The following is a 21,835-nucleotide window of genomic DNA, read 5'->3' on the forward strand; positions in this document are numbered from 1 at the left end:
GCTAAGTGAAACAAGTCAGAAAAAGAAATACCTTATGATCTCACTCATATGTGGAATTTAAAAAACATGTGAGCAAAGGAAAAAAAGAAAAAAAAAAAGGGAGGCAAACCAAGAAACAGACTCTTAGCCGTACAGAACGCACTGGCGGTCACCAGAGCGCAGGTGGGTGGGGTGGAGGGTGGGGAAACAGATGACGGGCATTAAGAGAACACTCGCCATGATGAGCACAGAGTAACTACAGAATTGCTGAATCGATGTATTGTACACCTGAAACTAATACAACACTGTATGTTAACTACACTGGAATTACAATTTTTAAAAAGAGACATTGAGGCTGTTCACAACAAAATTCAGGAGAGGGTACAGGGAAAGACAGTGTCACCGTACAATGGAGAGGGACTGGAGTGGGGGATGGATTATGTCACATGACCTGGGAGCCACGGTCCTCTCCTTAGAGGAGACCATCTACTCAAAAATTTGTCCTGAGAATGTAGAAGGACAATTTCTACACAAGTGCCTGACACAAGGATGTCCTCAGCAGATGGTAACTACGTTTCAGTGAGTACATTTCAGGACATTTACGCTCATCTACATCTATCCACATTTATCTAAGAAATACAACGCGTTCAGCCTTGCAACGCTCAATTCAAGAAAACACAATTGACGCCACAGCCACCATTACCCCAAGAGGCTGAATTATGACCTCCTGGACTTCAGAGTTCGGCCTCCAACTCCAAGAGTGCCCCGTCGGGAAGGCCACATGGCGGCGGAGCTGAACTGCACAGGGAAGCTGGAGTGCTGAGGGGCCTGGGCAGGAGAACCACTAATCGTCCAGCGTTGCCTATCAGGAGGCTCCAGGGGATGTCACACTCAAGAGCCCACAAGGACGTCAGTGCTCCAGCTTCGCCATCACTGTGCCACAAATCCAGTGCTTTGTGGTTCCACACTTGAGTCCTGTTTCACGCCTCCGTGCCTTCCTTCCTCTGGTGGGAAGCATCTTCCCATACCCCAGTCCCGTTGGTTCACAGGGGAGCCCTGACACCCAGCAATCAAGCTACAGTGTGAATACTCCTGCTGCAGCACAGCTCCCAGCTACACTTCTTCCCTGCAGAGCCCTCAGTGGACAAGACTCTCCCCTAAAACCTACCTCCTTGTAACTGCCATCCACGGACAGGACCTCGGTCAAGGAAAAGCAGCTTATTTCCCTCCTACCCTGACCTCACTTCAGATAGCATCCATGCTCCAGATTCACTGTACCAGACTCACAACCAGCATGGCCAAGCTCTCCTGATGGGTCTCACCAGTCACGGCCCCTCGGATATGCTGGCATGTACCTCACAAGGCTGGGCCTCAACACGTGCTTACTTGACAAGTCATCCCGGTGACCTTGCTGCTTGTACCCCCACCGTCGCTGTGAAGACCTCTGGTCCTCTCACTACACCCTGTCCCTGGGTGGGTGCAGGCAAGCAGAGCTTTCCCAAATACTGAAGTTGTCCCCAAAGCTTCAAGCTCCAGTTCAGGCCTCTCCTAAGGCCCTTGGAAACAGCAGTCTCTACTCCACCAGAAACCCTAAGGTACCTCTGTATGGATGTCGTATACTCATTCGGTCTTCCTCAGGGCTTAGAAACCAGTTAGTGGAAGGAGCTCCCAAAGGCTTAAGTTTATGGGATGAACACCTGAACTGAGAATGATTAGGCAATAAATACATTTTTCAATGATCAGGGAAAGGGTAGGAAATTTTCCACTTTAATCACTGTATTCCTTGACTCAGCCCCCAAATTCCCAGTATTTCAAGGAACAGAGAGTTAGCAACAACACAGCCACACAAGCCACACTGTAACTGCTTTCCAGAACATTCCACGGAATGGAAAATACTGAAACACCAGCTCCCCACGAACACGATTCTGTTAACACATGCGTCCTTCCCTTTCCAAGAAACACCCAACACCTCGCCTCTGAAGGCATGGCGGAAACCATGAACACCAAGCTGCCAAGCAGACGGACTCACCTTCACGTGGCTCAGGTCCCCCGGCTTGCTGCCTTCGGGTGGGTTCACGGGCTTGCTCTCCACTCGAGGCCTAACGACCTGTCGGAAGGGACTGCACAGTGGAAAGCCACTCACACTGATTCCATCTAAAAGAGCAAAATTTCAAGATGTTAGCACATAGATAATATAGGGTACTTTAAATCTGTTTTCCTGAAATCGAATTCAAGCACTGGTTTTGAACAAAAGGAAAGCAGACAATTTTACAGGTGGATCCCCCCAAAAAAAAAATGGAGAAACAATGACCAACACAGAATAATGAGCATCCCTGATGTCCAGACCGTGGTCCTGAGTTATCACTCGCCCTTTTAGTGAAAAGAAACCAGGGCTTCTCAAAGAAACCAAGGATGCCAACTCAGTGGCCGGAAATGGACAGATGAGCTTTGAACCTCTCCTTCCACGGGAGAACAAGGAAATAGACCAAGACTACAAGGGTGGTGTCAAAAGCCTCTGCACCTGACTCGAGAGGCTCCCACCGGCTAAAGAGGAGACAGTTCAAACTTGAAGAGTGATAGTAATTGCAACTGATAGACATTCTTCAAGTAGGTTTAAATCCATAGTTAACAGATCCAATTTAAATCCCTTTCTAATCCATGTGTTCATAATTTTTTCAAAAAGTAAACGGCTCCCCGTGGAGGATAAGAATCTACTCATTTTCCTGAAAACTGGTAAATAAAAGAAACAAGCATTTATGGGCACCTGGGTGGCTCAATTAAGCAACTGTCTTTGGCTCAGGTCATGATCCTGGAGTCCTAGGATCAAGTCCCGAATTGGACTCCCTGCTCGGCGGGGAGTCTGCTTCTCTCCTCTGACCCTCCTCCCTCTCGTGCTCTCTCTCTCTCTCGCTCTCTCTCTCTCAAATAAATAAAATCTTAAAAAAAAAAGAATCAAGCATTTAAACTCCATTTCTTATTTGAACTGCACAGCTCGATGACCAAGTAATAAGGCAACATATATCTTTATAAAAGTATTCTAGGGCTCCTGGGTGGCTCAGTTGGTTAAGCGACGGCCTTCGGCTCAGGTCATGATCCTGGAGTCCCGGGATCGAGTCCCGCATCGGGCTCCCTGCTCAGAGGGGAGTCTGCTTCTCCCTCTGACCCTCTTTCCTCTCGTGCTCTCTATCTCTCATTCTCTCTCTCTCAAATAAATAAAATCTTTTTAATAAATAAATAAATAAATAAATAAAAGTATTCTAACTAAATGAAAAACAAGGGACAAAACTGGAGTACTATTTTACAACCCCTAGCCCAGGATTTTTCAACCTTGACACTACGGAGATGTGGGGCTGGACATTCCTTATGTTGGGGCTGTGCTGTGCATGCAGGAGATTTAGCAGCATCTCTGGCCTCGACTCATAAGATGCCAGTAGCAACCTCCCCCCAGGCTGTAATAACCACAAACTGCCAAATGTCCCTTGGAAGGGTGGGGGCAAAATTGCCCCTGGTTGAGAACCACTGACCTACGCAATGAGCATGAGCAATTTCTAACATCACAAAAAGAAACAGCCAGACATTCCCTGTCTCGTGAGGTAAGAACACAAGACCACCACCGGGTTTGCCAGAAGGATCAGAGATGAACCAGATCAAGCTTCTGGATCTAGCTGCCCATTTTTAGGAGGGAGGGGCACAGAAGAACAGGTTAAACCCCCGCCACAAGTGTGCAAGCCACAAAGCCCACGCTACAGAAAGCTCTTTGGGTCAGACGTCCCAGGTTCTTCAACATATACATTACAAGGAAAAGGAAAGAATGCAAATACTGGTACATTAAGAGAAACTTCTATTTAAATAAATGGGCAAGAATAAACTATTCTATCTAGTGATTAGTAAACATCAGGACAGTGTTTCCTTTGGGCGTAAAGATGATGAGAGACTACTCAGCCGGCGATGCTCTGGCATTTGATCAGGTGATGGATTGAAGAGGTTTACCTTATAACAACTCAAACTATGCGTTTGTTTCCTTTCGTTTTAACTTTTTACTTATTGTTTTAATTCCAGGATAATTAGCATACAGTGTTATTAGTTCCAAGTGTGCAATATGGGGATTCAACAATCCTCTACATTCCTCAGGGCCCAAGACACACGGACCCTTAATCCCCTCCACCTATTTCACCCACCCCCACCACCTCCAGAATCTGGTTCTAATTTCAATAAAACAGTTTAAAAAAACAATTCTGTTTTTGTTTTTTCAAAAAAATTTTGACTGATTTTTCAAATAAGGAACAATGTCAGGATTCACATTTAAGTGTGCCTGGCCCTCTACTTTCTGGGACACTGTTCCATTTGCAAACAAGTCTACTTAAATTGACAGGTCTGAGGTGTCTACTGTGGAAATGAGTTCCCAATTAGCTAACAAAAAAAAAAAAAAAAGCTGAATTAGTGAGTTTTTAACAATAGTTTTATTATCTTGTGTCCTGCCAAAATATATCCCTTGTCAATCCCCATTCTGCTCTGTGTTTCTTCATCTTTGTGCATTTCCGATTCTCTTGCCTCTGACAACCCTCTTCGTGATGTCCCAAATTGTCAGTTCAAATGCTGCCTCTTCCACAGTGCGTCACCCCTAGTCACTGTGGGCTGAAAGCAAGAACTCTTCCTCAGCGTCCAACACCTTATCCACCCTATGGCCCACACTCACAGCATGTAGTCTCTACCAGGAAGACAGGCCGCATGGCAGGGCCAGGGGTGGGACGTCAGATGGGCCAGGAACTTCTACGCCGTCTGGCTGAGTAATCTTTACCAATCTTTAATCTCTCTGGGTTTTCAAATTCCTCATCCCTAAAACTGTAACAACCAGAACACATAAGCTGCACGATTACCTGGAAGAACGAGTTCTTACATATAGAGTGTTTGTCACAATGCCTGGGACCTGGCACCTGTTCAACAGAAACAGCTTGTGTTATTAGAGCAACTTACGCACAGGTCTTAGATTCCTTAGTGGAGTATCAGCTGCTTGAAGACAGAATTCTCAACTCACTGCTATCTCCCCCACAGCAGCTCACACAGGCTCTAGCAAGTCATAAACTCTCAGTAAATATTAAGGCAATGAAGTAATAAGTTACAGAGCCAAATGTTTCACTCGGTTTACACACCATGTTTACCAAAAACTCTATCACCCCAAAGTCACATGCGACCATCAACTCTTGGTTTGTTGAAATCCCATCATTCAAAGCCCCAGCCCACAGATGTTACAGCTGAAGGAGCTTCCCCTCCCCGCTGTCCACTCCCTCAGCACCATGGGCACCATCTAGAAAAGGTCTCTACCACACTATGGGGCTTGCAAGTCTGCAAGAGGGCTCACATTATGAACACAGACACTGCAAAACCTAAACCCACACTTGTCAGCAACCTGTCCTAGACTCTAGGTCAGATGGAGCCTGTGAGCAAGGACGGTGCTCAAGACCACGGTCACTCAGCCCCTAGGTTATCCTCTGATGGGTGAAGGCCAGATGCCCAAAAGTATTTTAAATACTATCCATGTCACTCTGACTCACACATTCACACACAACCTGGGACACGATGTACCCTGCTCTTCCCTAGGGAAAGCTCCCATCATCAGCAAATTACACAAATACCACTAGCTCCCAAAGGACACGGGTTCTTTTTTGCCTTGGAAACACCAGTCCTTGTTCACACTAACACAATGCTAATGTCTCCATTTCTGCAAGTGGTCCGGAGCCCTGGACTGCAAGGGGAGGGTGTTGTAAAGCCAAGCTCCCCCCTTCTCCTTGTTCCTTCTCCACCCAGCTGGCCGTGACAGGACCAGGAGTAGCCTTAATCCAGCCATGGCCAGAAATGGAAGCATCCCATCAACAGTAGCTGATCCAAACAGAAGATACCAGAAGGGTCACACACAGTCTTTGTAGGAGATTTCATCCATGAATTCTAGGGGGAGAAGCTGCGGGTGGGAGGTATCTTCCTTTGAATGATATGCTATGAAGACACAGGTATGGGGCCTTCACGCTGCCATCCTTCCCACCACACTGAGAGAATCTGAGCAGCTCACACAACCCTTTGAACCTCTATTTTCTTGGCTCAAAAATGGGAACCACTTCAAGGGAATCCATGAAAATACAAATCTGCAATGTCTTCGAACTGGAAGCATCTAGGATATGCACTTAGCAAAAAAAAAAAAAAAAAAAAAAGCTGAAAATTACATCTGAAATGTGCCTTTCTGGACACAGACCTCAAAACTTCAAAGAAACCTCAAAAACCTATAATCTTCAAGCTCAGAAAAAGACTACAAAAATCTCTCTACAGCGTCTTTATAGACTATTCTGCCCTCTAATCCAACTGAGGATGAAAAACACAGGTAACGGGTAAATATGAGTGAAGACAGAAAGGAGCCTCTGGAATGTTGGGAGAGAGGCTGGAGCCCAGACAAGGATGGGGCTGGAGAGGAGCCACCGTACAAGGGAGGGAGGAGATGAGCAAACCAAGTGCTCCAGGAGCAAACCACCCCCCCCACCTCCCCTCACCCCCATGCCCATGGACGAGCAGCTCTCCAGCTGGGCTGGGCTGCAGGAGAGAAAATTCTGCTCCATCACTTGGGCAATTTTTCTGCCAACACAGGCCATCACAAATAGAACAGAGAACAGATTGGAATGACAATTAATGGGAAGACAAGACCAAAAAAGTTACAAACAGACGGAGGCAGCCTAGCAGGAGGACCAGAGTGGAGTGGGTTTCTTGGGGTATTTAAGAATGGGATGAGTCTGCTAGATCACAATGAACCAAACTAAGCTTGAGAGAACGGCATAGTTACTGTTTATAGTGCTTAATTTTTCTGTTAAGAGCATCTCTGTGGGCAATTCAGAAATACAATTTTGTACACTAAAATAACAGGCTCCTGAATTCAGCTGCATCCCAACCACAGTGACAACGTGAGAGGTTGACAGCTCAAAGGGGGACACATGAGGCAGAAAGAAATGGCAGTCACAACAAACAGCTGTAGTGGGGGGAGGGGTGGTGGCAGTGTTTACGTGTGATGGGCATGGCCCTGGGCCCCAGCACACGCCATTGAACAGTCCCCCACTCCCTGCAAGGAGCACTGGTTTTTTTCGACTCTGTAGATGAAGCTGAAGAGTCCGAGAACATAACTTAGTAACACCACACAGCTCATCAGAAGTGGATACAGGATGCAGGACTGTCGGATTTGGGTCTACCCAGCAAAACTGCAACAACACACTTCCGTTTCCACGTGAGCTTCTATGAAACTTCACCAGCCAGGCTGTTGTGTGGCCCACCAGGTACCATCCCATAAGCCACGTGACCCTAAACCCATTGTAAGGAGCCTCACAATGGCTTAGCATCCATCTCCACTGGTGGATCTCAAGGCATGTGCCCATTTTTGCACACTTTCAAAAGAATCTAATGCTTAAGGCTGAGCATAAATTTCTCTCATGACAAGTTACATGGATTGGAATAAGATATAACTAGAACAAAATACATTTTCAAAGGCAGAAAGAGACAATGATCTCCCAGTAGGGGTTTGTCAATATGCTATTCCAGGCAAAATATATTTTGAGGATGCATTTTTATTCTTAAAATCCATGGGTGCCAAAAGAAAAAAAAAAAGTCCATTTGGTATCCAGCTATCATAAAATATCCTCCAGAAAACCAAGAGTAGAAGCATTTGGCTCAGAAATTAGCCAATACTCATCCTCAATTTCCATAGGAAAAGCAGGGAGTTCATTCACTCAGAAACTCTAGGATAGGCTTAGGAAAGAAAATTCATGTAGTAACAGGGGCCTTCATCTACCATCCAGACAAAGCAGTCCTCACTCCCACGGCAGCCCTGCTTTGACGCTGGACTCCCTCTGTTGGAGGCTCCACTCAGGCCTGTGCTTTCAAGGGCCTCAGGAACCTGCACGTACGTGGCTGCTTTATAACTACCCAGTGAGCGTGTGGGTGGTTCCCAGCTTGCTTTCCTAGGCCCACAGACGGGAGCTCCTCCGTAGAACCTGTGCTCTGTGCTTTCCATCTACCGGAGTGACACTCACCTATCCCCACACCGCCACAACACCTGCTCTGACCTCTGGCAGCTCCCATCTACTCCCTGTACTTTTTCTCCATCCGCCAGCCCCCTTGCCCTCACTTCCTTCTCCAGCCTTAGGTCCCACAGTCAAACCAAAGGGCATGAAACGTCCTCTCTAAAGGATCAGATAGTATTTTCGGCTTTGTGAGCTCCAGGTCTCTGCCGTGGGCACCAGCAGCTGCCGACATCCGTGAACACACAGGGTGCCTGCGTTCCAGGAACCCGAGACAGGCAGCAGGCCGGAGTCTGCTGGCCGGGGCACGGCTGGTGACCCCTCCCTGGAAAGCACCCATCATCCCCCTGCCTGGTCTCCCCTTAAGCTCACCTGACAAGACCCCACTTCAGGCTAACTCCATCTACGTTCTCCACAGTGGCACCTGAAGCCCGAGATCAATGAGGGAAAGCCACGCACGGTGCCAAGCAGTATGTCTTCAGACACACAACCACACGCCTGGGCCCATTCTCGCCACCGCTGAGCATCCTACCATATCCGAAGTCTTCCCTCTCCCCCCGAGTCACTACCACCCGCTCCCCTGCCCCCTCCCTGCTGAGAAGCCGACCCCAGGAGAAGCAGAGAGGCAACCAGAGGAGAGGGGAGGACGAGCCCCCCCCATCACTGCTCCTCCACCCACCTGCATCTAGGACCACACTCGTGTTCCCGTCAAGGGACAGCCTGGCTCCTCCCACATCCCAGATGCTCCCTGTGAACACCCGCCCTGGGTGGTCTGCAGCTCTACCCCTCTCCTTTCTAACATCCTTACTGAGATGTAATCAGCATAGAATAACCTGCAGAAGTTTAAAGTATACAACTCGGGGAGCTGACATTCCTCAAACAACCAACGTGATTGAGACAGGGAACACATCCATCGACGGCAACCTTCCCTGTGCACCCTTGTGCCTCTACCCATCGCCATCCTCCCCAAGCCTCCTCCTAGCCCCACGTAAGCACTCCTGTTAACAGAGGTGCGTTTGCATTTTCCAGAAGGTAATTCAGATGGAATCGGACACATTATACGTTCTTTTCTGTCAGGCTTCTCTCGCTCAGCATATGCATCTAAGAGCTAATTTTAACATACTATGTGTATCCACGGTAGACAGCTTTTAATTGAACAGAATTCCAGTGAATGGCTCTGACAACTTGTTTATCCATTCACCTACTTATGAACACTTAGACTGCTTCGACCTTTTGATTATGACAAATAAAGCTGCTCTGAACACTTCTGTACAAGTCACTGGATGGACATATGCTTTCATTTCTCTGCGTTAAATATCCAGGAGAAAAATGGCTGGGTCCTTTGGTAAGTGTATGTTTGATTTTCCAAGAAAGTTGTTAATGAGCTATTAATGTTTGTCGATAATTAGAAGGACTCAAAAGAACAAGGAAGAGGAGACTATCAAAAATGAGCAGGCAATTTGAGAAAGAACAGGGCATGACCTCTAAAACTGAGAGACAGGACCACGTAACGCTCATCAAAGAACACATCCGAGAGTCAGGAACCACAGACAACCAAGGGTGAAATCCATGCTACAGCAAGGCCTCCTCACAACACCCAAGGGGGACAACGGGCAGCAAGAGCCAGTTTCCAGTAAGATCCCACCTTGGAGCCTGATGACAACGCTTCCCTTTGCTGGAAAGGGACACCATTTGAGTCCCTGGCCACACAGGAGACCAACTAGAGTGGACTTTAAAACCATGTAGCAGTTCTGTTGGCATCAGGATATTACAGAGTTGTGTCCCCTAAAGATGGTTAGTGGGTGAGACTGAAGCAGGGGACACTCAGCCCAAGATAAGAACGCTCGTGGCTGCCGGAGACAGAGCCCGGACATGTGCGTCCGCGAGTGCAGCCTTCTCTTCTCTGGACACCTTTGAGAGAAGTCAACACTTCCCAGCAGTCGGCCACCTCTGCACGCCGCTGACGAATACGGGCAGCGCCCCTGGTCAGCACGCACAGACCCTGGCATGGACAACAGTGCCCTGCATGTACCTCTCCCCCAGACCGGAAGCACCTTGGGCAGCAACTGCACATCTTTCGTCTGCACTTGAACCGCCTATCACGGCACCTAGCATGAGGCATATGGAGGAAGATCTGCTGGGTGAGCACATGCACCTCATCATTTCCTCCGTTACTAAGTGATGGGAAAGGCCTCGCACCCTCAGACCACTGCCTGGCACACAGGGGGCCCAAGGCCAACCTCCAGGGCCATCAGTCAGATGGACGGGGATGCAAAGGCCCCCTAAAGCTGTGTGACACGGCAGCCCAAGCTACAAGCCTGCATCTAACAACATGAGAGGAACCAATGAATGATTTTGTGAATGAAGGACTTCATGAAGGAATAATCATCCAACGACAATTTTCTTTTTTTTTTTTTTTTAAAGATTTTATTTATTTGACAGAGAGAAACACAGCGAGAGAGGGAACACAAGCAGGGGGAGAGGGAGAGGGAGAAGCAGACTCCCCGCCGAGCAGGGAGCCCGATGCGGGGCTCAATCCCAGGACCCTGGGATCATGACCTGAGCCGAAGGCAGACGCTTAACAACTGAGCCACCCAGGCGCCCCCCCAAGGACAATTTTCAAAAAAAAAAAAACACCAATAAATCACTTCCCTGTAGAAGAAGAACGCCCGAATGGATTGAAGAGTGGGGGGTTCCTGGTCACCACGCTGGGCGAGGTGGGAAATAGGAAACTTCTTGGCCAGGACCTTGGGGACAACTGGACGGACTGTGGTAACCTGACCCCCACCCGAGAAGGCAGGAGTTGCTGTCCCCCTCTCTCTCCTTCTCCAAGCAGCTGTGGCACCATCCATGGCCCCCGTTTCCCCCGGCCCAGGCCTTCTCCCTGTGCGCACAGGGGAAGGTAGTCCCCAAAGGACCAAGCGATAAGAGGACCTGGATTCGAACTACAGGGTATTCCCTGTGTCTGTCCAGAAGCAGACTGCGGAAGGGGTCTGGACACGGAATCAAAGCTGTGGGGCTGCCAACCCTTGCCTCCAGCCCTGGGCAAGACCACCAGCATCACTCATCAACAGGTGATAAAGGGCTCTTCTCAGGTCTTACAGCTTGTACACCTTGTTTACACGTGTTATTCCATTTCTACTTTAAAACAAACCCAAACAAACATCCTTTCTCCCAAGACAGCCACAGAAATAGCTCAATTAGCATGTGTTATCTTAGGATAAAAATCAGGGAAGGAACAGCAGAGTACTGCCAGTTTGAGACTGGATGTAGTAGGCCTTTTCACGAGATGATAAAGGGGGAGCGGTGCTGTCCCAAGGCAAATCATGCCATGTGCTTGTTCTCCTAAGAAACAAGAAATTCAAAGTACAACCTGAATGTTTTGTGCGCTCTTCACAGCAGTCCTCAAGCACTGAGCATCCCTACAAGACAGGGAATGTCCTTACCTCTTCATTCGTCAGCCAGCCAAATCACAGAAACTACATGTCTGACAGTTTCCACCTGGAACATTAATTTACGGAGCTATCAAAAAGTACACCCCAGCATCCCACAAAACCTTTCTTCCCCAACAAATTAGTGTTAATACCTGTGGGTAAAGTCTCTCAAAAACTAACTGTGCATGTGTCCCTCACTCATACACTCACACTGTTCAAAAACGTAAGTTCCCGGGACCTGCTTTTGCTCTTTCTGCCATAGAGTTTTTACCCATGCGTGAAAAACTGTTCTCCCCATCCCACCCTCTTTTACCTCCTTCAGTCCTGCCCTTTCTCCAAACCTTACCTCCATCATCACTTCCAAAGTAAAGCCTTCCCTGACCCCTTAAACCGTGTCCTTCCCAATGATATGGTCACCTTTCCTACCTAGCATTTAGCAAAGTTGCAATTTTTCATTCATTTGTAAAATTGCTGGTTTCTCTCACTAGACTTGTGCTAACAGTAGCCACTAGATAATGGGCCTTTAAAGTAATTAAAATCAAATAATAACTTCAGATCTTCAGATGTACCATCCACATCACAAAAGATCAAAGCCACATGTGGCTCATGGCTACCCTGTCGGACAGCTCAGAACAGAATGCTGTCCCATCACAGAGCGTTCTGTTGGACAGTGCCGCACCAGACTCTGAGCTCCTTGAGGGTAGGGACTGGGTATCAGTTTACTCCTGAGGACAATCCCCAGAACAGTACAGTCCATGGGATAAAATGGATACTCCACAAATACTTGTAAGGGGAAAACATGCACTATAACTGCTTACTTTACTCAACTATGCAGTGCTTCATAAAAACCAAGAAAAAGATCATGTAAGTCCTGTTACCTGATTAGAACGGAATATTAGTAGTTACTTCATACTTAAAACCAGGACATACTTCGAATATCCTATAATGTCCACTCCATTATTCAATATTTATGAGCATCTAATGTGTATCACAATACTACACACAAAAATTAGCTCATGGGCACCTGAGTGGCTTAGTCAGTTAAGCGTCCGACTCTTGATTTCAGCTCAGGTCATGATCTCAGGTTCATGAGATCGAGCCCTGTGTCAGGCTCTGTGCTCAGTTTGGAGTCGGCTTGAGATTCTCTCTCTCCCTCTCCTCCTGCTCCTCCCCCTGCTCGTGAGCATTCTCTAAAATGAATTAAATCTTTTTAAAAAATTAGCTCAAAAACTAGGTTAAAACAGGTGACTAAAATGGTTTTACTGGGGAATTCCACCAAACATTTAAAGAATTAATGCCAGTTCTTCTCAAACTCTCCCAAAAAACTGAAGCAAACACTTCCAAGCTCATTTTCCAAGGCCAGCCCTATTACCCAGATACCAAAGTCAGACAAAGACACTACCAGAAAAGTTCAGATCAATATCCCCACTGCATACAGATGCAAAAATCATCAATAAAACATTAGCAAACCAAATTCAACAGCACATTAAAAGGATTATACACCATGATCAAGTGGGATCTCTCCCTGGGATGCAAAGACAGTTCAACATACATAAGTCAATAAATGTGACATGTCATACTAACAGAATGAAGGATAACATTCATATCATCTCAGTAGGTGCAGAAAAAGCATTTGCCAAATTCAAAATCTTTTCATGATAAAAACCCTCAAACTGAATGTTGAAGGAATGTATCTCAACATAATAAAGGCCATATATGACAAACCCACAGTTATCATACTCAATGGTGAAAAGCTGAAAGCTTTTCCTCTGAGATCAGGCACAAGACAAAAGTGCCCATTCTCACAATCTTACTCAACATAGTATCAGAAGTCCTAGCCAGAACCATCAGGCAAGATGAATAAAAAGCATCTGAATCAGAAAGGAAGAAGTAAATTGGCTTTATTTGCAAATGATCCAATCTTACAAAAAATCCTTAAAACTAAACCAAAAAAAAAAAAAAAAGTTAAGTCTAATCAACAAATCCAGTAAAGTTCCAAGATAGAATATTAGTATACTGAAGTCAGCTACTTTTCTATGCATTAACAGTAAGATATCTGAAAAATAAAGAAAATCCCATTCGCAATAGCATCAAAAATAATAAAATGCCTAGGGATAAATTTAACCAAGAAAGTGAAAGATCTAAACACTGAAAACCGTTAAGACCTCGATGAAAGAAACTGATGATACAAATAAATGGAGGTATCCCCTGTTCATGGATTGGAAGAACATTGTGAAAAATGTCCATACTAGCCTAAGCCATCTACAGATTCAATGCAATCCCTATTAAAATGCCAATGCATTTTTTACAGGAAAAGAACAAGCAATCCTAAAATGTTTATGTAGCCACAAATGACCAAATAGACAAAGCAATCCTGGGCGGGGGGGGGGGGGGGGACACAAAATTAGAGGTATCACACTTCCTGATTTCCAACTATACTACAGACCTATAATCAAAACAATATGGCACCGGCATAAAAACAGACACACATACTAATGAAACAGAACAGAGAGCCCAGAAATAAACTACCACATATACTGTCAGCTAATATTTGACAGGAGAATAAAGAATACTCAATACAGTCTCATCAATAAGTGGTGTTGGGGAAAGTGGATAATCAACGTGCAGAAAAATGCAACTAGAGCCTTATCTGACACCATTCACACAAATTAACTCAAAAATAGATGAAGGCTTAAACACAGGAACTTCAACAATGAAACTCTAGAAGAAAACACAGGGGGAAACCACCTTAGCATTGGTCTTGGCAGCAATTTGTTCATAGGACACCAAAAGCACAAGCAACCAAAGCAAAAATCAACAAGCGGGACAAATTGAGCTTCTGCACAGCCAAAAAAAACAATCAACAAAATGAAAAGGCAACTACAGAATGGGAGAAAATTTCTGCCAATTCTCTATTTGGCTAGGGGTTAGTATCAAAATATATGAAGAATGCATGCGACTCAGTAGCAAACCAACAACCTGAAAATGAGAAGAACTGAGTCTTTGAAGGAAGACCTACAAAAGGCAGCAGCTACCTGAAAAGGTGTTCCACATCCCTCATCATCAGGGAAATACAAATCAAACCACAATGAGCTATCGCCTCGCACGTCTTATGGCAGTCATCAAAAAAGAGGTACAGGTTGCCGAGGGTGTGAAGAAAAGGAAACCCCTGTGCACTGTTGGTGGGAATGTAAAATTGGTACAGCCACTGCGGAATATAGTACAGAGACACCTCAAAAATTTAGAACTACCTTATGATCCAGCAACCCCTCTTCTGAGTACATACCCTAAGGAAATGAAAATAGGATCTCAAGGAGGTATCTGACTCCCATGCTTATTGTTAACATTATAGCCAAAATACTAAAACCACTTAAATATCCATCTACAGAGGAATGGGATGAAGAAGATGTGGTATATCAACAATCCAACATTATTCCATAAGAAAGGAAATCTTGCCATTTGCAACAATATGGATGGACCTTAAGAGCATTATGCTAAGTGAAATAAGTCCAAGAAAGAAATACTGTGTATTACTTATATGTGGAATCTAAAAGAGCCAAATTCATAAAAACAGAGACTGATGGTTATCAGGAGCTGAGAGGTGGGGAAATGGGGAAATGTCAGTTGAAGGGTACAAGCTTTCAGTTAGAAGATAAATACATTCTGGGGGATCTAGTGCACAGCACTGTGATTATATATAACATAACATATTAAACTGTTGTATATCACACAAAGTTGCTACAAAAGTAGATCTTAAGTGTTCTCACCACATAGGAATGCAAGCTGGTGTAGCTGCTCTGGAAAACAGTATGGAGTTTCCTCAAAAAGTTAAAAATAGAGCTACCCTACAACCCAGCAATTGTACTCCTAAGGATTTACCCAAAGAATACAAAAATACTGAATCAAAGGATACATGCACCCCAATGTTCATAGCATTATCAACAATAGCCAAATTATAGAAAGAGTCCAAGTGTCCATCAACTGATGAATGCATCAAGATGTGGTATATGTACGATGGGATATTATTCAGCCATCAAAAAGAATGAAATCTTGTCATTTGCAATGACATGGATGGAATTAGAGGATATTATGCAAAGCACAGTAAGTCAGTCAGAGGAAGACAAATACCATATGGTTTCACTCATATGTGGAATTTAAGAAACAAATGAGCAGATGGGTGGGGAACAGAGTGGTAAACCAAGAAACAGACTCTTAACAATACAGAACAGACTGATGGTTACCAGAGAGGGGGAGGGGGTTGGGGTGGGGGTGGGGGCGGGGGAAACAGGTGATGGGGATGAAGGAAGACACTTGTTGTGATGAGCCCTGTGTTATATGGAAGTGTTGAATCACTGTATTGTACACCTGAAACTAATTACACTGTATGTTAACTGGAATTTAAATGAAAACTTTAAAAATGTTCTCACCACAAACGAATTAATTATGGGTGTGATGGAGAGGTCAGCTAAAGCTATGGGTGGTCATCATTTTGGAGTGAATCAAATCAGGACCCTGCAGCTTACAGTATCATGTGTCAACTATATCTCAATAAAGCTGTAAAAAATTAAAGCCAGTTAACTGCACACCTTTCATATGCTTATTTATCACTCAGACATACAATTGTGTGACGTGTCTGTTAAAATATATTCTTCCGTTTTTACTGGGCAACATCATTAGTTATCGGGGGAAGGCAAATTAAAACCAGACTGAAATACCACCACACAAGGACAAGAGCTAAAATTTAAAGATTTTATTTATTTGACACAGAGAGAAACACACACAGTGAGAGAGGGAACACAAGCAGGGGGAGTGAGAGAAGGAGAAGCAGGCTTCCCACCGAGCAGGGAGCCCGACGCGGGACTTGATCCCAGCACCCCGGGATCACAACCTGAGCCGAAGGCAACCGCTTAACGACTGAGCCACCCAGGCGCCCCCAGAAGAGCTAAAATTTAAAAGACTGATCCAGAGCAGCAGAATTCTCACGCAGATGATGTGTGTGTAAATCCAAACAAGCACGCTGACAATCTGGATGGCTATAAATCTATAAATGCTAAACATACATATGATCTACGATCCAGCAAAACCACTCATAGGCTTATGTGGGTTCATGTCCATCAAATACCTGTGCCAGAAAAACTACAGCTATTCATAATGGCCAAAAGCTGGGAACAACTCAAACGCCCATCATGAGTGGATAAATTGTGGCATTTTAACACAGTGGAATAACATCCAGCAATAAAAAGGAACAAACACAACACGCAACAACATGTGGGAATCTCAGCCATAATGCTGAATAGGAAAACAAAACTTCTGACCTCCAGAACTTGAATAAATGTGTTGTTTAAAGCAAAAGCAAAAAAAAAGACACACAGGAGTGTATACTCTATTTATACTCTATTTCTTCCCTGAGTCGAGAACAGGCAAAACTAATGTCTGACGACAGAAGTCACAGTTACAGTCCTCTCTATGCAGAGTTCTCACCGGTGACAAAACTCGAGGAAACCGGAGAGGTGCAAGTTACCCCATCCGGCGCTGGGTGCTGGCTGCAAGGATGACAGAGTATACAAATATAAATTCATCAGGGGCGCCTGGGCAGCTCAGTCGGTTAAGGGTCTGACTCCTGATGTCGGCCCAGGTCGTGGTCTCAGGGTTGTGAGATAGAGCCCCATGTCGGCTCTGTGCTCAGCACGGAGTCTGCTTGGGATTCTCTCTCCCTCACCTCCTCCCCAATGCCACACTCTCTCTCTCTCTCTAAAATAAATAAAATCTTAATAAAAATTTATCCAGCTGTATAGTAACACCTGTGCTCATTACTTCGTATAAGTCGTATTTCTATAAAAAGACTCAAATACCTTTTTAACAAAAATAAGGATCTGGGAATAAGTCTAGTAAAATACTTTAAGACCTTTATAGAGAAAATTGAAGTGTTATTGAAAGACACTCGAGATGATAAATAAGTGGACAATATTGATAGATATGAAGACTCCCATAAAAATGTCAATTTTTCCCCAAATTGATGTACAGGTCAACACAGACCCTTCAGCATTCTAACAGACTACTTTGAGGACTCTGACAAACTGAATCTAAAATATACATGGAAAATCAAAGGTCAGAAAATGTCTAAAAGCCTCAACGGTAGTCTAGAGAGGAGACCTGCCCCAGCAGGAAATGGATAATGAGCAGCAGCTGCGTCTGCCCGGAGTCTGGAACAACCGGCCTGAGACAAGGACAGAGTTTTCCAACCAGAGGGAAGACAGTCCCTATCAGTGGCTCCCCCACGTGGCTGCACACAAGAATCATCTGGCACACTTTAAAAACCCCGGGGGGCCCAGGTCACACCCCACGCCCATCGAGCCATCATGTCTGAGGGTGGGGCCCAGGAAGAGGTTTTAAAGATTCCCCCCCACCACCACCACAATTCCAAAGTGCAGCCAAGTCAGAGAGCTATTGGCCGGCCCCCAAACAGTAAGCCTGAGAGAGCACGGCAAGTTAGAGCGACACAAGTGATTTCCTGTTTCTGAAATACGAGCTCAGTGAGAGAGAAGAGGCTCGGCTGAGGGTAAACAGGCCACAAGAGCTGGACCACATAAGCCACACCGGGGCCTTGATCCAGAGTCAATGCCAAGCCCTGGGAAGTCATCCAACAGGACGACACAGTGAGGTTCTGCTCTAGGAAGGACAGAGAGCACAGTGAGCAGCTGGGAGACCAACCAGAACCCTAAAACGGTGGAAAGGGTTGAAGAGAAGGGCCGGCAATACTTAGGAGACAAACCTAACAAGACGTGGTGCGATCAACAGGCAGAGCTCACAGCAAACCAGCCTGCAGTGACCCATAAAAATCATCCCTTTCTCTTTGGAAAAACAAAACCTCCTGAATCCCTTCTACTGAACACCTACCTAATTTGCTTGCCAGCAAATCCCCACCAGCTTGGCTGGAAAGGCAGTAATGAGAGCAGGGAGATCAATGGTCCTGAAGGCTTCAGCTCCACAGGGGCCGGCAAAGGATCACCTGTTGCTGATGAATGACAGCCAGCTGGGTTTTCATTCTATCCTGGTGGTTTAAAAAGTTATCTTCCCACCTGAATTTCATCAGCCAACTGAGTCAACCTTCCCACCTGCAGTTAACAGTGGCCCGGGGATACAGGCACCGCCGCGGGTTACTAGACGGAGGTCTGGGGCAAGAACTCGGCTTCGGGGTGTTGTGAAGCTTTTTCTCACCCACAGATGTGCTCCTGAGAGCTCCAGGGAAGCCGGGCAAGCTGACCTTTCCCCAGGCTGAGCCACCAAGCTGTGAAGTTACCGTTGGGGAGTCAGAAGGCTGGTTGGCAGTACGGGCTGAACACACCATCGGAAAGGCTGTTTGGCGCGTTGCTAATCTTGCCCTTCAGAAAGGAAGCAGATAACCCACTGAACACAAAACAAAAGCAGTGTGATCTGACAAATGGCCAACACAATGTGAAAATGACCGCAGGTCTGCATTACAACCCAGGAGGTGGATTTCTGAGTTCAGCTCGGAAATGTACAGAACTGAAAACAGCATTGCTCCCACCCTTAAGAAAAAAGCTGGATACAGGCTTCTGCTCACATTCCCATGGTTTTCGTGTAAAGAATCCATGGCTGAATTTAAATAAAAGAATGTTTTAGGTTTGCAAAAAAAAAAAAAAAAGAAAAGAAAAGAAAAAAGAACAAGCTGGGTAAACTGAAAACCAACTTTTCCCAAACTGATCGGATAACTAAAGTCACAGGGAAAACTCACCTGAAATCTCTGTTGAGAAGCAGGGCCCCCAGCATTTGCCCACATGGGCCTCTGCTCGACACCACAGAAGCCAGTAAAAAGGTTCAGCTAGAAATGGCTCATGAATTGCTAAAGGCCTTGCATGGGCTCCAAGAGTGTAAAGCTCCTGGGGGCTGCTGTAGGATCCTGAAACCGTGCCTCCTTGGAGCTGTTTGGGAGGGGAATGCCAGCCGCGGCACTAGCCCCAGCCTCTCCCCTCTCCCTGCGAGACCAAAGCCCTAACCTGCAAGGCAAGGATCAGCAAAGACTGTGCCTGAGGGCGCTGATGGAAACCCAGGACCATCAGCCACCAGCCAAACCTCCACCCAGATTCACCTGCCCCCCCTGATTAAGAGCTTCACGGGACACGTGGTCACATACACGGACCAAGAGTGCAGAGAGGATGTCTGGCCTGGGTGGGATGGTTACTGAAGCCACGTGAACCCAGGAGAGAGTCTTGAGAAAGAGGGAACTCAGAAAATGCAGGAGGGCCTGGGGAGGAGCCCTGAGGAACTCTGTGTGCAAGGCTGAAGGGGACAAGGGCAACTCGGCAGAGGAAACGGAGAGCTCTAGGCACAGAGCGAGGAGCTGGAATTAAAAGACACCGACGATGCCAGCCCCGCCCGTAAGATGTGTACGCGAGGAAGACCAAACTGCAGACACGGTCGCAGCAGCTGGGGACCCGCGCCAGGAGAGAGACGCCACAGAGCTGCGAGCGCCAGACAAACACCATCTGAGGGGACAGCAGCACCACAGCTCAGGGGTCTGGCAACAGATCTGCGAGGACCAACAGGACATGCCCTCAACATGGTAAGCTCCTGCCGTCCTTGATACTCTCTAGCCTCAGAAAAAACCCACGATTCAATAAGATCCTTGGCCACCCTCGTAAAATCTCATGTGTGTGAAAGCCTCGGGCATCTAGGAATTGCAAAGAGACAAGAGATACGGCATCAAGACTCCACCACCTTTGATTTCTGGATAACTCAGAACGAGTCACTTCTCTTTATAAGACTGAGATTTCCAAGAATTCGTATTTCTTTTCAAAGAGAGCAGCAGACCCTGACAAAGACCTGGACCAGCGCCCCACTTTCAGGGCACAGTGCTGGGGTGAGGCACCAGCACAAGGGGATGTAGTACATATCCCACAGCAGCAGCTCTCGGCCCCGGGCCGCAATGGTAAGCCGAAGTACCCGTTATCACGAAACTGTGAAGAAGAAAAACATAATGAGACGCCAGATGGAAATATAGGGTTGGGGTTTTTTGGGTTTTTTAAGTGGGCTCCCATGGAGCCCGGCATAGGGCCCGACGCAGGGCTTGAACTCACAACCATGAGATCAAGACCTGAGCTGAGAACAAGTCTGAAGCTTAACGGACTGAGCCACCCAGGCGCCCTGGAAATATGGTTTAATATAAGTCTGCAACTGTGGACAAAGAACTGAATGTGTCCACCTTCCCGTAGGTAGAGCCTGTCTTAAGCATAATAAGCATGAGGCATTTCAGGCAAGAAAATAATGGATTTTTCCACAGGGAACAGCATAAATTCTAACAGGAGCTCACCAAACTGGCCAGCTACTAAACTCCGGGCCGCAAACATAAATGAAGTCTTTCAGGGAAGGCTGCCCGGGGGAGAAAGTCTTTGGCGTCTCCTTCCTGCACGAAGCCCTCCTCCCCAGCCAACCAGGCTCTCCCCTGCTTAAGACCTCCATGCCTCACCCTTGAGCTGTTACACCTGTCACCTACCACATCCAGATGAATCCACCCACCCACCTTCTCAAAACAATCTCCATCACATCAACCTTCTGAAACGCTCTCTGTGGATTTCCAGGACCTTCCAATAAAGCCCACGGTGCTTCTCCGGAGTTTCAGGCCTCCCACAGCCCACCTGCCCCACCATCCTACCCAGATCCTCTCTCTCTCCGCCCAGTCCTCTATCCCATCACCTCCAACCCTACCCTCTGGTGTCCCTTCAGTGAGGCACCATTCAAGGGCCATGCATCCAGAAGTCTGATCATCCAGCCGAGACAGCTCTCCCTTCCCTGACCGCAGGGTTAGGGACACTCAATGTGGCTTCACGACATGCCTGTCATCCCTCATTCAGTAAATATTTGCTGGGAATCTTCTCTGAGCCAGGCCCTGTGCTGGGTGCTGGAACAGTATGGAAGAAACTAATAGCACTCAAAGGTGCCAAAGTAACACCCAGGCCAGCAGAGGCCTTCAAAGAGGAAGTGACCAAAGCTGGGGCCAGCAGGCGGAGGCTGACAGGCATTGCAAAGGGAGGAAAAGGCAGCAACTCAACACAATATTTCAGGACAACCAAAGTATGAAATGCAAGGGGGCCCCAGCAAAAGTGAGGCCAGGAGGGCAGGGGGTCAGTTGGGACCAGATTATACAGGATGTTACACTACAAAGTCAGAAGCACATTTGTTTTCAAGAAAAAGCAAAAACACAACGGAGGATGGATTCCAGAAGGCAAGGCCAGTGGCAAGAGACTTGTAGGTTCTTAACAGTGGTTCCCAGGCAGAGGGGGAGGGACACAGGGACGTTTAGGAGACAGCACACACAGGACTCAGTGGGGAGTGGACGGAGCTTTAGCAGCAACA

At 46.6% G+C, this 21,835-nt stretch overlaps 1 protein-coding gene across 4 annotated transcripts in view; it reads right to left on the reverse strand.

The window, feature by feature from the left end:
- The window catches only part of TRAPPC9 (trafficking protein particle complex subunit 9), a 544,520-nt gene that overhangs the window by 363,257 nt on the left and 159,428 nt on the right, over positions 1 to 21,835 (reverse strand). For all 4 annotated transcript variants that reach the window (XM_073893249.1, XM_073893250.1, XM_073893248.1 and 1 more), the window contains one exon: positions 2,009 to 2,133. In XM_073893249.1, coding sequence (XP_073749350.1) covers positions 2,009 to 2,133 — 125 coding nt within the window. The remainder of the gene's footprint in view (positions 1 to 2,008; positions 2,134 to 21,835) is intronic.

This window comes from Callorhinus ursinus, unplaced genomic scaffold, assembly GCF_003265705.2.
Source record: "Callorhinus ursinus isolate GAN/ISIS: 27379988/994484 unplaced genomic scaffold, GSC_fseal_2.0 scaffold5, whole genome shotgun sequence".
Taxonomy (NCBI): domain Eukaryota; kingdom Metazoa; phylum Chordata; class Mammalia; order Carnivora; family Otariidae; genus Callorhinus; species Callorhinus ursinus.